At 48.1% G+C, this 15,266-nt stretch overlaps 1 protein-coding gene across 2 annotated transcripts in view; it reads right to left on the reverse strand.

The window, feature by feature from the left end:
* Positions 1-15,266, reverse strand: part of mphosph8 (M-phase phosphoprotein 8) — a 20,151-nt gene continuing 4,885 nt past the window's right edge. Inside the window, exons 5-14 of one of the 2 annotated variants that reach the window (XM_078795255.1) lie at positions 14,608-14,856; positions 14,321-14,443; positions 13,158-13,246; positions 2,745-2,885; positions 2,590-2,676; positions 2,285-2,439; positions 2,064-2,215; positions 1,161-1,285; positions 1,005-1,088; positions 1-505 (exon numbers count right to left, since the gene is read on the reverse strand). In XM_078795255.1, the coding sequence (XP_078651381.1) occupies positions 464-505; positions 1,005-1,088; positions 1,161-1,285; positions 2,064-2,215; positions 2,285-2,439; positions 2,590-2,676; positions 2,745-2,885; positions 13,158-13,246; positions 14,321-14,443; positions 14,608-14,856 (1,247 nt within the window). In that variant the 3' untranslated portion in view covers positions 1-463. Of the gene's footprint in view, positions 506-1,004; positions 1,089-1,160; positions 1,286-2,063; positions 2,216-2,284; positions 2,440-2,589; positions 2,677-2,744; positions 2,886-3,985; positions 6,840-7,674; positions 9,938-13,157; positions 13,247-14,320; positions 14,444-14,607; positions 14,857-15,266 lie in introns of those variants that run through there. The other variant, XM_058082993.2, reaches the window with a different exon arrangement.

The raw sequence follows: 15,266 nt of genomic DNA on the forward strand, positions 1-15,266 counted from the left end.
TTTTGAGCAGAAAGACCCTTTATCAAACAGGCAGTGTAGTCAAATAGTTCAAAGAATAAAACAAAAACAAAGCAACATTTAAAAAGCAAGCGGTAAAACAGGACTTGGTCAAAAGTGTAACATTGCTACGTTTGTGGACTTCCACAGGCGGCAGCAATCAAGAGGTTTATTTACATTGACGTTAATATGTACAAAACACACAACTATGAACAACACAAAAGGTACCAAAGATAAAAAAGGGGGGCCTGCGACCGAAAGACAGTGGCGCACTTTAGAAGGATTTGTGTCTTTAGTTCTCTCCACTCTAGAAGGCCAAAAAAACCAAAGCACACAAAGCAAAAAAACAATAATAGTCTTCCGTATTCCAAAAAGCAAAGGCAGACACGGATCATGTACATGGACGTGGAGGAAGGCATGGTCCGATGGGGAGGCGCAGGAGGGGGGGGGTCCCTCGTGTGTTGTGTCACTGCAGCTGCACTCTGTAGGCACATATGAGGAGCTTCACCTGAGGGAAGACAAGAGGAGGACAGCCAGGTGAGGAGGCGTTGACGACAGGCCAGGACACTTTACTGCATGATTGACAGGCCGGTGTGTGTCCAATGTTGTTAACTCAGCACTCCGTGGTAAAGACGCCATCGCCCTGCTGTGCTCGACAATGTCCCAACTTCAGCGATGCCTTTTCCTTCCATACCAGGTTATCATCGCCTAGTTCGTTTCTTTCCAAACTGTGCCATTCATAATATGACTTCAAAAGGGAGAAAAATACCGCATGCTAATGCTGTTAAAACCTGAAGTAATACAGTTGTAGTTTTCCTCCATAACTGATATATGCTGCATATGTGATAATTCATAATATGAATATGCAACCCCCCTCAGGAAATGAACACAAAGTACTGTACACTGACAGTCACACAAGTTGACCTACCTCATGAAATGTCACACACTTGACAGATGACGTAGCCCCACCCCCCAAAAACCCATCAGCGTTTGTGTGAGGGCATCACCTTGGCCGCCGGCGCCTCAGCCAGACGGATGAAGAGCTTGTTGTTTCCCGCCACCGGACAGAAGGAGTAGACGAAGTGGTTGTCCTGCACCGTGAGCACACCAAACAATGGAGTAGTACACATCTCAGGCCCAAAGGACACACTGACACAACCAACCAGGAAGATGGGCAGCTGGAATCTCTCGTTGAGGACCACGGCGTGAACGCTGCACGGGCCGCTGAGGCGCACGGTGACCTCGCTCAGGAAGTTGGCGTGGAGGATGAAGAGGACGATGCCCGTGGCTGCAAGGGAGAGAAGGATGCATCGTCACTACGACAGGAGATGGTTGGCTCTCCATCGCCGTCTCGTGTCCCCCACATCGATAACGCCGCTTTGTAGGTGGGTAAGCGCTCCCGAGGGCGCTCGGAAATGTAGGTTCGCCATCTACAGCCCATATAAGGAAGCCCAGGTTGCACTGACGTCAGTAAAGCTCGGTGATAACAAAAAACTGCTTTCAGGGTTCAGTCCCAAATGAGACGCGTTGGCATGGCTTCAGAAGAGATTACAACATTGTATAACATTTATGGGTCAGGAAAGAGGAAAAGCATCCTACGGTAGACACTAGATCCCCTTGAACATACCGCCTTGACCTCTGCATCCTCCTTTTCCTGTACGGATGCTAACGGGACCAAATACATCAAGTCTATCCAGAAAGGATGCTACCATGTTCTCCTCAGGTTGTGGAATGAAATGGCCTCTATTGCATATTGACTATTTGGATGAGCTGCATACGCTGAAACTGGGAATGTCAAAAGTTTACCATTAGATTATACACACACATATATATATATACTATATATGTGTACATATTAGGGATCGACCCCCCCCCCCCGCTTCAAAAAGACCCAAGATATGATTTCCTGTTTCATGGCTGATCATCCTGACTTCTTCCTAGCAACAAGTGGAAGCCTACACACCATGCGTGTGCGTGCGGTGTCATGCCAGATGTCGTGCCAGATGTCGTGCCAGATGTCGTGCCAGTTGGCACGAGTGCTGTGGTTATGCCAGCAGGCGGTGTACCTTCTATTGGCGATTGCGGTTTGTAGGTGAACTCCATGGAGAATTCGGGCCACTCGCACAGTCTGTGGCAAGCCATGGGGAAGATGGGCTCCAGGAGCAGCAGGTGGGTCTCAAAAAACGCTTGGACGGCATCCTTGGCCAGGCCGGACAGCCTGACGGGCAGCCATGGGGGGGGGCTGTCAGCATCATGACCAGAAGCAGATCCTGATGGTGGCACTCACATGCTGGTGTGATTGTTGATGAGGTCGCACACGGCCAGGTTGTTGCTCAGCTTGGCGAAGCACAGGGCGGTGGTCTTGTGCTTGGACAGGATGCTGCAGTCGGCCCCGCTCTCCAGCAGGAGGCGCACGATGTCCGCGTTCCCCCTCCTGCACGCCTGACCAGGGTTAGCGACATTGTCAAACATTGTCCTCCATCTTGTCATGATAAAAATACTGCGGGCTCAGCACTAAATACATATTTCCTATGGGTCCCGTGTAAAAAAAACAATCAACCAATCAGAAGAAGGCAGGAAATGGAGCTGCACCTTCATCAACGCCGTCTCGCCGCCCAGCGTCTGCGCGTTGACGTACGAGCCCGCCTCCAGCAGGATGGCCACAGTCGTCACGCAGTTCTGAAAAAGAGGACTGATGACAGCCCGTTCGTCGGGGGTCACCCACTCAGCCGGGGTAGCGCCGTTACCTTTTCGGCGGCGTGCATCAAGGCTGTGGTGCCATTCTTCTGCCGCCCGTTAACCCTGACGCCCTTCCGTATCAACAACCTGAGGATGTCGTCCTGTCCTCCGGCTGCCGCCAGCATGCTCAGGGACATTCCGCTGACGTCCTGTGGAAGACGGCCACAGAGAGACAAATGTGTCAACCAGCCTTGAGCCATGGAAGCCACGCTTCCTGCTCTGCAGGTGACGCACACGACACCTGCGTGCAAAGGCCATAAGTACCCATACGTAGCGATGCAAATCTCTGTGGTAAACAATTTGATACGCAACTACGATAACGTCATTACCATTATACGGTCCTTGAACTCACCATCTAGCTTTGTCCCACGCTGCCCATATTTGGCCCCAAGTGCTGCATGTGCCCACCGCCACCCGCCGGGACAGAGACTGTATGACTGACCAAAGGGCTCACTCCGTTCATACCCTTGTTCGATGGAATAAAGTCACCAAGGTGCTGAAACCAATGCAGAGTGAAACCTCTTCCTGCCTGTCTGGAGGCAGGAGACGAGGAAAACATTTATTTATTCAGCACCCCCGCGACCCTCGTGAGGATAAGTGGTAGAAAATGAATGACGGTGCCATTAAATGACTTATCGTCTTTTTCTAAATGAGAAATCTCACTTTCTTTTTAAAAATTCAAGCATTCAAAACGCTTTGATTGTATTTGACAAATCTAATAGTGTTTACACATTGGTAAATTGCCATTTGGTAAACACTGAACAGCGCTTGTTGACTGGTAAAGACTGGCTGGAGACATTGTGCCACCTCCGTTGGCGTGGACTGGAGACATTGTGCCACCTCCGTTGGCGTGGACTGGAGACATGTGACGACAGACAAGTGATGACCGACTTATGCAATCAAATGGACATGAAAGAAATGTTTTATTGTACAAGCAGAGGATCTATGTTTCTTACAATACATGATAGAAGGCATTAACCGGGGCGACAAGGCAACTTATACAAACATACAGTAACAAGATATCTATTTGAGAACAACATACTGAAATACCTGGACGACGGTGGCAGACAGGCTGGAGGTGGTTATGACTGTGTGTAGAAAAGCCAACAGGTGTGCCGAGGGAGCACGGTCACCAATACCAAAGTTTGAATGGAACACTGCAGAGGAACAAAGGGAAGTGTGGGACCCAGCTAGCAAGCCTTTTAAAAGCACGGCTGCCAGCTCAGCTGGTTTGGTAATGGATCCCATGGACAGCTTGATGGCAAACGAGCACAAAAGCAACACCGAGCTGTAAAAGGCTTCATTATGCTACAGCGCGGTCGCTCCGCTGACGCCATCTTGATGCAGGGGTGCACGTGTGGTTGCAAATGATCAACCCCAGCTGACTAGCTATTTAGCTTGCTGTGTAGCAGTAGTGACCGATGGCAACCGACCATCCATCTTCTAATGCTTATCCGAGGTAATTCTGGTATTCTGGTACGGCCTAACCAAGGTCAGACTTCCCTCTCCATTGCCACTTTGTCCAGCTACCCCTGTCAGCCCCCGAGGCGAGCTCGTCCAGGTTGGTCGGACCTGCCCCGAACACCTCCGCGGGGAGGATGCTTCTGTTTGGGGAAACTTTTTGGCAGGAGGTAAAGAGCAGAAATGAACGTCAAAAAAATCTGTGCGGGGCCATGTGGATATTGCGGCAAGGTAAGAATGCTTTGGGGGTGTCGCAGCACGATGAAGCCTGGGTGAAAACAACGGCATACATCAGGCACCCCTACATTGGCGCTGTGAACAGACAGGCGGAACCACAACAGAAATACAGACGAAGAGAGAACGCAGGCGTGTAAGGGTCGTTGCTCCACCAAACAAAAGACAGGATGATGGGGAACACGTGCCAAAAACCAGAGTGTCCAGATGACAACAAAGTGAGTCACTTGGGAGTATGGGACAAAAAAATACCAGGACAATGTTGTGGTAACGTGACAGATTTTCCTACCCTGGAAGCCGCTTTCATAAAATACCGTTTCAGGGCACCCACGATGCCGTTGCCAGTCCTTCAATGTATTTACAAGATTGGAGGAACAAATCAATGGCTGTCACATCTGCACTTCCTTTTTGGGCCAGTGTGCTGGCCAATGCTGCGTGGTACGAGCAAACAATGGAGGCAGAAATCCCTTTAAAACAAATTCAGATTGGTAGTGTGTCTCTCAGAGTAAGTACTGAACCTGTTTACACAGCTACTTTAGCAACCTTTTCAATACACAGAAAAAGAATAAATATCAGGATAATTAACAAAGTGCTATGGATATCGGGGCCCATCCACAACATGAGCGGTGGGCTAAGTGTAACATGTAACATACACTGTGAGAATCATACTAAGGTTATCAACAACAACTATCAGAACGACCGGGTGCAAAGCTTCGCCGGTGGATGCTGCTGGCTAACCACGACCAACGAGGTTCGCCGTGACCACAAATGTAAACACTGACAGACACCCTTCCACATTGATCATAGAGTATACACAAACTAGCCACGCTGCACAGCCAAGGCTGCAAGCAATGCTCTCCTCCTCCGAACTACTGAGGTGTTATTCATGCAGGACTAAACTACCAGTAGCTGCTTCTGGTGGACTTGGATTCCCAATCAATCAGGAGGACCAGGCACTCTGTACCTATTGGACAGATGAGGATGGCTAACGAAAGGTTAGTGGAAGCCAACGGATGACATCTGATCCGCCGTATGCCAAACAGTAATGATGTTTCAGTACATGTAAAAAACCTTTGTTAGTACTATTTACAGTGACAGATAGACAGGAGCGTCCCACTCCACGGTAGGCATGGGAGTGTCCAGTTGCTGCTTGGGTTCTTCCGCTTGCTGCGGGACAGCTACGTGGCCTCGTCTCCTGATTGACTGAATGGAGTTGTGTACATAATATTTGACCTCCCTCCACGTGCGGCTACTTAGGGCGGGTTCGGCCGCCAGGCAGGCATCGCAGTCCTTCTTGCCTGGCACTTTGACCAGTTTACTAAAGTCTCCAAACTGACGCCTGACCGCCGCCTGCTCATCCCCGCTCCACAACCTTTTGTTTCTCTTCTGCGGCTTAGCGGACTGGGGGGCTTGTTTCCTCGGGGTGGAAGGGGAGGGTCTTTCCTGAACCAGAGGCGATCTGGTGTGAATGCCAGCTCCGTGGACTGTTGGGACAACCTGGGCAGTCATTGAAGTCCTTGGTGGACTCGTTGGGTAGGAAGGTGAACTGGTGTGGTTCAGAGGGGCGAACGAGGACATCATCATCCTACTTCTATCGCTTCCGGGTGAGGAGAAAGCAGGGACCATTGGCGGACTGGGAGAGTTCAATGGTGTGTACGTAGGAAGCATTGAGGTACCTGGAACACTATGTGGACTAAAAGCAGGCAGCATGGGGGCATGTAAATGGTCCTGGGGGGCATACATGGAAGGATGTGCTACACTCAAGGAGTTTTGTGAATATGGAGTTGCCATCGAGTGAATACTGTTGTCTGTTGTGTACACGGGAGACAGGGCATCCGTCGTGCTGTGTGGCGTGAACGTGGGAACTACTTGAGTATCCGTGGCATTGAGCGGTGTGAACGAGGTCATCAAAGGCTGACCTGCGTGGAGCATATTTGCGCTGGCGGAACACAAGGACGTATACGTTAAAGGCATCTCCTGGCCATACTGGGTTGGCTCCCTCAGGTTTGTGTGCGGTTCCATGGTCATGCAACATTCTGAACTTTCTCTCAAGTGTTGTGGAAGCCCTGAAGACATGCTACAACCAACAGCCTGCTCTTCCAAATCTGTCCTGGCGTTGGTTTGGACCTCAGCTGCTGGTGTCTTTGGCTTCACATCTTTTTCACCATCCCTTTCATCCTTGTGCTGGTTACTTCTCCTGCGTACGGTCTGGATGCTGTTGTGGACATAGTTTTTGATATCTGTCCAAGATCTTCCACAGAGATCTGGTTCAGCAGCTATGCAAGCGTTGCAATCCTTTTTGCCTGGGACCTTCATCTTTCTTAAAAATTCACTCATGTAACGTTTCACGGCCGCCTGCTCCTTCTCACTCCAGGGTCGTCTCTTCAGAGCGGCCTTTGATGGAGTTCCTAAAAGGCCAAAGTGACAATCGATTATGAGGGTGATGTTGGAAGATCATTATCCATTAGTAGGCTACATATTCATTGGGTGACTCGACTCCAAGTGACTTGAGTTGACAAACTGCGGATGGCCCAACGGGTCTCAATTCCAAATTCTGTTTTTAAACCCTCACATGGTGGGTGTAGCCGGCAGCACGACTTGCAGTGCTAGCATGGCACACATGCCACCCGAACAACACTACTGCCTACTGCACCATGTGGGCCAAAACACCCAGATAATCCTGCCGCAAGGCATGCCGGGTGGCTTGCGACACCCTTTCACCCAACATTTTGTTGTGTTTGCCCAAATTGAAAATATGCTGATGAGCTTGTCAGTGAAGTAAACGTGGAAGAGTTACCATACTAGTCTTGACATCCAATGTTTTATTGTTCATATTTAATATTGTTATTGCAGGTGTTTTAAGTTACGCGTTATGTTTAGCGCTTCGTTGTTGATTTATGTCATGCGCTAACTTGCTATGGATGTATTGTGTACGTCGTTCTGCTTGATGCCACCAATATATAGTGGTCCCCACCTCCAAATTTGAACCCAATGTGGGTCGGCCCACCCCCCATAGCCCGTGTTCCATTGTCAAGTGTCCTCCTAACATTAACCGTCCAATATTGTCAAGGTTGGCTTGTGTAGACATGCTACTGGAAATGTGTGGAGAACGGAATAGGAAGCATTTGAAAACAGATTGGATCCCTAACCCTAACAAAGGAACTTAGATGGAAATGCATGGATCTCTTGGTGGAAATGCGACTTATCTTTGCAAGCAATGAACACAAAGTAAAAGATGCTCACCAGCGCTCGACGTGCCATCTGAAACCGCCAGTCGTGTTCGGTCCAAGTGGAGCAACTGTTTACTCGCTTCCTCCAGCTGCGACGCATTTTTGGCCAAGGCGTGACACTCCTGGCGGCTCTTTCTTAGCAGCTTGGCGACGCCATCCAACTGGCGCTCACCGAGGCTCATTAGCTGCCAGCAGTTGGCAATTTGCGCTCTCAATGAGGGGGACAGGAGCGCTTCGGGGTTTTTGACCCCGCTTTCCACCGTAGCCCTTCGAAAGCAGTCCAGTCCTCGGATGAAGGACGGCCCCTCGGTACGTGCAAAGAGGTAAGGGTTACTTCTTGATACGCCGGCATCCTGGCGGTTTTCCACCAGCAGGTCGAGCGACAGACTCATCTTTTGGGTAAGCAGAACCAACATATTCCTTCCATACTGCCCTTCCAGTTCCAACCGAGTGAAGTGGTCGCCAAGTTCCACCTCCAGCTTGGTGCATTTCTTCATCTGATCCGCAGAAGGCACAAACGCACCACTGAACCTTTTGCTGGTGTAAGTATGCAAGAGCAGTCTACCGATATTTCCTACCCGCGCTCTGTTGAAGAGGCAGACGTCGGCCAGTGTGGCCTCGCTCAGCTTTTTCCAATTGGCCACACTGGGACTTTCCTTGAGCTCCTTCCTCGCTTCATCTTCCTCTTCCGTGATGAACCTGTAGAGTTTGATCAAATCCTCCGTCACACTGGACGTGTCCACTTGCACTTTCCTGACCTCCTGCTTTGAGGATGACAGAGATTTGCGGGAAAAACAGCGGCTCCATTTTGTGTCCACCAGCTGTATGAATTGCTTGACCGCGCTTTCGGTTTGGCTATCTTCGGTCATGCGACTTTCGCCAAAGGCGATTTCTGCTGCTCGTTTCAAGGAGTACCCGATCTTGGAAACAAGGGAAAAGGTTTTAAACTTACTGCAGCTTGGATCAAAGCCACTGGCTTTTTTGGCCCCCTCCACAGCCAATTCAAACCTTGACGGGAGACACAATTCATGCAAATACTGCACACCTTTGTCCAGCTCGTTGACCGCAATCATGAAGCGACCCAACTCTCTCATCTTTTGTCCGATGTACGCAAACTGAGACTTGTCGTGGTCGTACTTTGCGGATAAGGCACTGCCGTACTTGCAAATGAGCGGGTCGTTTCTGATATGCCTGGCGATGTCGTCCTGATGCATGATGTGGATGATCTCCTTGCATCCTTCTGTTAGGAACTCGCACATCGGAAGCAGCTGTGCGGTGGTGCCGTGGGTGGTGCCGTGGGTGGTGCCGTGGGTGGCGCCGTGGGTGGCACCTCCCCCCTTCTTGGCCATTTCTGGGGGTTTGTCATCCCCCTTTCTGGCCTTGCAAGAGTGCTCATGTCGCCACAGATCAGTTTTGCGGTAAAAAGTGTAGCAGTGCTGGCATGGTAGGAAATCCCGAACGCATATTTTTGGACTTGTCGACTCCTTTTGGGCCACTTCTTCCTCTTGGTTTTTTTGAGCTTTGGAATGATGCTGATAATCGCCGTTATTGCGTATTTGGTCCAGCAAGGTCTGTCTGACCTTGGAGCCTTTGGGAAAGTGGATGGCGTGCGCCACGTCCGTTTCATCGGCATGTTTCTTTTCCAAATGTTTGGCCAACTGAGTGAAAGGCATCTTGCAATATAAACAGAAGTGCTTTTTTCTTGGCTCCTTTTCCATGTCTTCCTCCTCACTTGTGGCTTCCGCTGACCGAACCACCTTCTTACACGCCCTTTGACTTGTTCGTGTCGGTTGTTTGGCTTCAACAGTTTTCCTTGTGCGACATGATCTTCTGGTTGGACCCGTGATTTGCGAGGCTCGAGCTGCGCTATCGGAGTGACCTGCCTCGACCTCGTTTGTGTCAGTTGAGTAGTTTGCACCTTCAGGTTGGACATTGGTCTGCGCCTTCAGGTTGAAGTCCTTAGTCAGCCTATTCTCTACATTCGTGGGTGGCTTTTGAATGTCAAAGGTCAGCCTCAAATTATTTGATGAATCGGCTTTTGTGTCTTCTGACATCCCGCTTCCTTGACTTTCATGGTGTAAATATGAAGCATAAAGAGTTGTTTGAGATTCATTCGCATCTTTCTGGATGTCTTCAAGCGCTGCCGAGACTGTACTTGCACAGTTGCCACCTTGCGGCCCATTTAAAAACCGCGGCATAAAAGCCTCCTGTGGACCTCCGTCTTCCATCGAGCTCCTCTTCCCTTCAAGTGAGCTCCTCTCACCAATTGTACATGCCTGTAAAAGAACAAGTACACGTAAGAGGCGTGGCCAAAGCAGAGCCTATCATAATTAGGCCGAGTCAACTTGATGAGAGATGTTCCTTAGTGGAATTTCTAAGTCACGTGCACATGTTGCTGCGGCTGTGTAATGCACCAGCACCTTGGCAATGCCCTTGTGGGACCCAGGCTCACTCAAACAGACTCATTCAAACCGAGGTCACGCATCCCATACTAGCCCAAGCCCAGCAAGACACCATCAATATCTCCAGGACAAAAAGCACGTCACCCTTTCAAGGACAGTTAATGGCTTTATTGGATCAAGCAGTGCTTTGACACCGTCATTTTATAAGCAGGAACCAGGGAATGGTGTGATGGCTGTTCACAATGAAATGGACGGAAAGAAAAAGGATTCATGTTGGTATCTATAGATGTACTGTACATACACACACACACACACACACACGGCTATGTGTCTTTTATGTTGTAACAAAGGCTGTAAAATATTGCATGATTAACGCGTACGCATCAGGGCACCCACGCGTCTCTGTTAGGACGGCAGACGGAGGCATAGTGTAGCGTCCCCACAGAGTCACACAGAGTCACACAGAGTCTGGTGCTCTTTTAACACTTTATTGGGACCTGAACACATCAACAGAAGTGCAATGCAACACCATGTATATATCTCCGACTGGCAAACACGTCTTCACGTGAGAAACAAAACCATCCGCATTCTCACCACACGGCAGCGGTGCATTCACTGACAAGCCAAACTCCGAAAATCACAACAATGCCTTTATTATGCGTGTTTGAGTGGTCTACATAAGGACGACATCCCTGGGAATACACTCAAAAGGTGATTTCAACTTCAAAATGACGTGGTGTCTTTAAACGCAACCCCTCATTGCTCCTAATGACATGGTTGATGTGTGATTCAACACTATCTTTTGGTGTGACTGATATTTGCATTTCCTTTGGGGCTCTCACTACATAGTACATACTGCATATATACACACACAGCATATGTACATATACAGTGTATACAGTATGTGCAGCTAAATATAATCCTTGACCTGTCACTTATATTTCGGACATAGTTGCAGAATCTGCAGGAATTTAACATGATTATGCAAAATTAGAATCACGACCCAAAATATTTTGAGACCTGTTTAATGGATGGACCGTATGGAACTTGTGAGAAATGACTAAAGATGTTGTTAACCTACAGCATGAGTGAAAATAAACACAACTGGGATCCGGGGGACATGAAGGTGGTTGGTGCATGGCACAGTGCACACAATGTGCAACGATTAAATATATAGTATATATACAGTATGTACCTGCTTCTTGCCCACTTTCTCGCCTTGGCCAGTGACTTCCTCCACAGTCGTCCCCCCTGGAGGACACACAGCGTCAGTTCTAATGCATTTATGGATGCAAGATCAGCAAAGCAAAGGAGTAAACCCGAGGAAGCCTCCTTTATACAGTAAATGTGTTTGGCTAAGATTGGCTAAACTGAAGTCAGCTGATCCACGTCAAATAGCTGTACGAGTCCAAATCAAGCATGCATTAATATCTTACATTCAAAGGCAGTCAAGATGGCAAACTGTGAATGTTAACCATAGGCCGGCAAGAACTCCCTGGTCTTTAAATACAGTAGTTGGATACTGCACTTCTATAAAAGTATAATGATAATAATACATGAAAAGTCAACTTACCTGGATTTGCTGCTAAATGTAAAATCTTCCGAGCACAATGGTGGAAAGTTTGCCCTAAAACTCTGGTGTCAAACCCGAGGCCCAGAGGCCAGATTCTGTCATATTTTGGTGGCCTGTGAACGCCTGGAAATAATGCAAATGAAAATGTGTTCCGTCATACTGTATGCAGCTGGAGGGTTTGTTGCTGTGGCGGTTTGAGGAGAATCGGTGTCACCCCGCCCCCCCATGTCTGTTCTCACTCGCCAGCACCACAAATGAGTGAAACCAGTCTCAACCTGAGACAATACAGTGGCGGGAAAAAATGCCTTCTTTTTTGCATCTTTGTCACTCTTAAATGTTTCCCATCATCAAACTAACTTTTTATTATTGAGAGGGAAAATAATCCAAATATACATGGTCCTGTGCGAAAAAGCAACATAACGTCATCAGTCATGACGCCACTTCTAAAACATTGGGACCCCAGCAAACCACAGCTAGAGCCATTATCCACAAATGGTGAAAACAGGGAACAGTGGTGAGCCTTCCCAGGAGTGGCCAGCCAATCAAAATGATCCCCAGAGCACGGCCACGACAAATCCCCAAAACAACATCCCGTGTGGTGTGCATGGTTCCTTGATGGTCCCCAAGACCTTTGGGGTAATATTCTGTGTCCCATTACATCTAGTGTAAATGTAACAGTGCATTTCAGAAAAGGAACATCATAACAACAGTAAAATATGGTGGTGGTAGTGGGGCTGAATGACAACAATTCCTCCACAAAAAAACTTTGTTTTAAAAAAATGCATTTTGTGATCTACTATGTGATCACCGACTAATATTTACATGTGTTTGATCATCTACATCAGAACTCAGGAAGGGGGAAACACTTTTTTCCCATCAGTAAATGCTTGACTCCTGCACCATCCCCTCAGATTAGAGCTGTCCGATTTAGTCTGAGCACGAACTGAAACCGGCTTGGATTAAAGGCTAAGGTCCTCAAAGACAACCTGAAGCGTTCAGTTCCGCAGACCTTTCAGGCAATGTTGCGGCCCTCCGAGGGCAACCATAATTGTCATATGGCCCACCTTGAAAATGAGTCTGACGTCACTGTCCTAAACCGTCCTGTTGGAATCGTCCAAAAGCCCCCAAAACTCACATTAGGAGCCGGTCCTCGTTCTCAGGTGGACACTTTTTTGTGTCTCTCCTATTTTAAGTTAAAGTTTAAGTTAAATCAGCCCGGGTTCATCAAGGTACAGGTAGGTACAACTGTGCTTTGTACAACCAGCTGTCTTATTTGACAGACGGCAACAATACACACACACTCACACACTCTCCCACACACACACACCCACTCACACACTGGGGGCAACCAAGGTGCAGCGTGCTGAGATGTGCTACAAATGGCTGATTGGTATCAATCATGAAAAACAGTTAATAGTAAAACAAAGAACTCCTGCCCAAAACTGCAACCTTTGGTGGTAACACTTTTACCCCAAAGTCAAACACTGTCTTTTCGTGGGACTTCTCAAATGTGGTTCTTACCTCTTGGTCCAAATTGTACTCCTCTTTGGAATTAAGGGCCAGTTTCACAGCCATGTAATCTCCGCTTTTCACGGCGTCTCGCAACTCGCCTGGCGGGAGCAAAGAAGAACTCATTAGATCGGGACAAAACCATTCAGCATTCGCCAGCCCGTAAATTCACTAACTTGGAGTGAACAACAAGTTTTCACCATTTTCACACGTTCTTGTCTGTGCTTCAATCAGTGTTTTCTTGTCGTACTTTGTTCAGCGGTCCGTGAAGGCACCATAGATGCTGAGTTTGTGGATCACCTTTCATCATCATACACTAGCGGTGAGTGAGTCCCCATGCCAGGGGTGTCCAAACTATTTCCAGCAAGGGCCACTTTGATATTTTGTCATGCTAAGAAAACCTGCACCTCCATTTTTTTATAACGTGACTTTTTTTCTTATTAGAATGTTACCAGTTTATTTCCGTAAAGAAACCTTTTTCTCTTAACTTTTGACTTTATTCTTGTAAAATTACAGCCATTTCCTCTATTTGCGCTCTTTTTTAAATGTTATAATTGTTTGAACGCACTTCTTGTCAATTTTCTTCTTGTAATTATTCATGACTTTATTCCTATAATATTTTGACTTGATTTTTATACCATTCAAACTTTCAAAAAATGATTTTATTATGATTTACAGAATTATTTTCCCTCATAATATTACGTTATTCTCATAAAATGCCCACTTGGTTTTTTCAACCCCATTTTGCTGTTAAATTATTATTTTAGAATGTGGCGCGGCCCAATAAAACACAGCAGCGGGCCGCACATGGCACCCGGATCGCACTTTGGGGAGGGGTTCTGGAGCCGAGTCTAATCTTAAATCATGTATCTTATTGCAAATGTTGATCCAAGATGGAGGAGAACATCATCTAGCAGGAGGGTTTGGACACTTTTATGGAATATAACCTCATGAAACAGCAGGGAGGGGAGGGCAAATATGGAAAAGACCCTGCACATCAATCACGACAGGAAAACAGACCATACAAGTCTACTAGCTATCATAAGTCGACCTTTCCAAATCGATCTTGATTGGTTTATTGTAAAAAGGCTGGTACATCATCCAGCTCATTAGCAGCGACACCGCATCCTTCCAGAGGTGAAATATTCAATTCCCTCATTGGCGGACAGACTTACTGGGTGACAGCGGGGCAGCCGATAGGATCTCGTCCTCTCCATTCAGATGTTTCTGAAAGTCGTCCAGGGTCAACCAGTCCAGGCTGAGATCCATTCCTAAACTCATGGTGGCCGGACCTTTGTCTGCATGGAGCAGCGTGACACGTCACACACTGATAACTGAATGTCAATACAATCATGAGTCCAATGACGATGCGGTCTTTATGCCGAGGAAAGGCTTCATTTGTACCTTAGTAACCATGACGATACAACGCTAGTGTCACAGTGGACTTTGGATTGATAATTACCAGATTTGTCAGTGGTCTCCAGCGAGTCCTGGCGGTCCACGTGGTCATCACCTGCCACGAGGAGTCTGGGCTCACTGTCTTCCCTCCTCTTTCGGCGGTCGTCCATCTGCCCCTTCCTCTCCCAGCTCGCCCGCAAGCTCTCCTCGGGCCTCTCCCGGCGCTCGTCCCGGGGCTTTGTTGCCGGCTCCTGTCCTTCCATCTCGTCGCTGTCCAGGCTGAAGCCGTGACTCTGGCTGGGCTTGGATGCGACTGGGAGCGGAGGGACAAGGTTTCCTATTATTGGGGGCGTACTTCAGCTCAGTGAAAAATCTACTGAATATGGTGCTCCATAACCGGTACAGGTGGTGCTGAGGTTGAGTACCAGGTCCCATGAATTCATAATATAAAGGTAAATGTTGCTGGTAAACACTGGCATCACTAGAGAAGTAGGTTCTGCATTTGATAAGAGCTCGGCATCTTTCCCATCCATTAACGTGCTCCACAGGAAGGAGAAAGTGGAAAAGCATGGAGGAGTGACCCTAGCGTGACCTCTCCCGAGCGTAAGGCAGGTTCTTCAGAGAGAAATGTGCAGAGGAAAAGACAAGCCATCACGATGGAAGTGAGAATGAACATCATAGCTCTTAGAGTGGAGAAACGCCCGCCAATATCGGTAGCACTTT

This window comes from Doryrhamphus excisus, linkage group LG12 (assembly GCF_037039965.1).
Source record: "Doryrhamphus excisus strain RoL-2023G ecotype Guam linkage group LG12, RoL_Dexc_Guam_v1.1, whole genome shotgun sequence".
Taxonomy (NCBI): Eukaryota; Metazoa; Chordata; class Actinopteri; order Syngnathiformes; family Syngnathidae; genus Doryrhamphus; species Doryrhamphus excisus.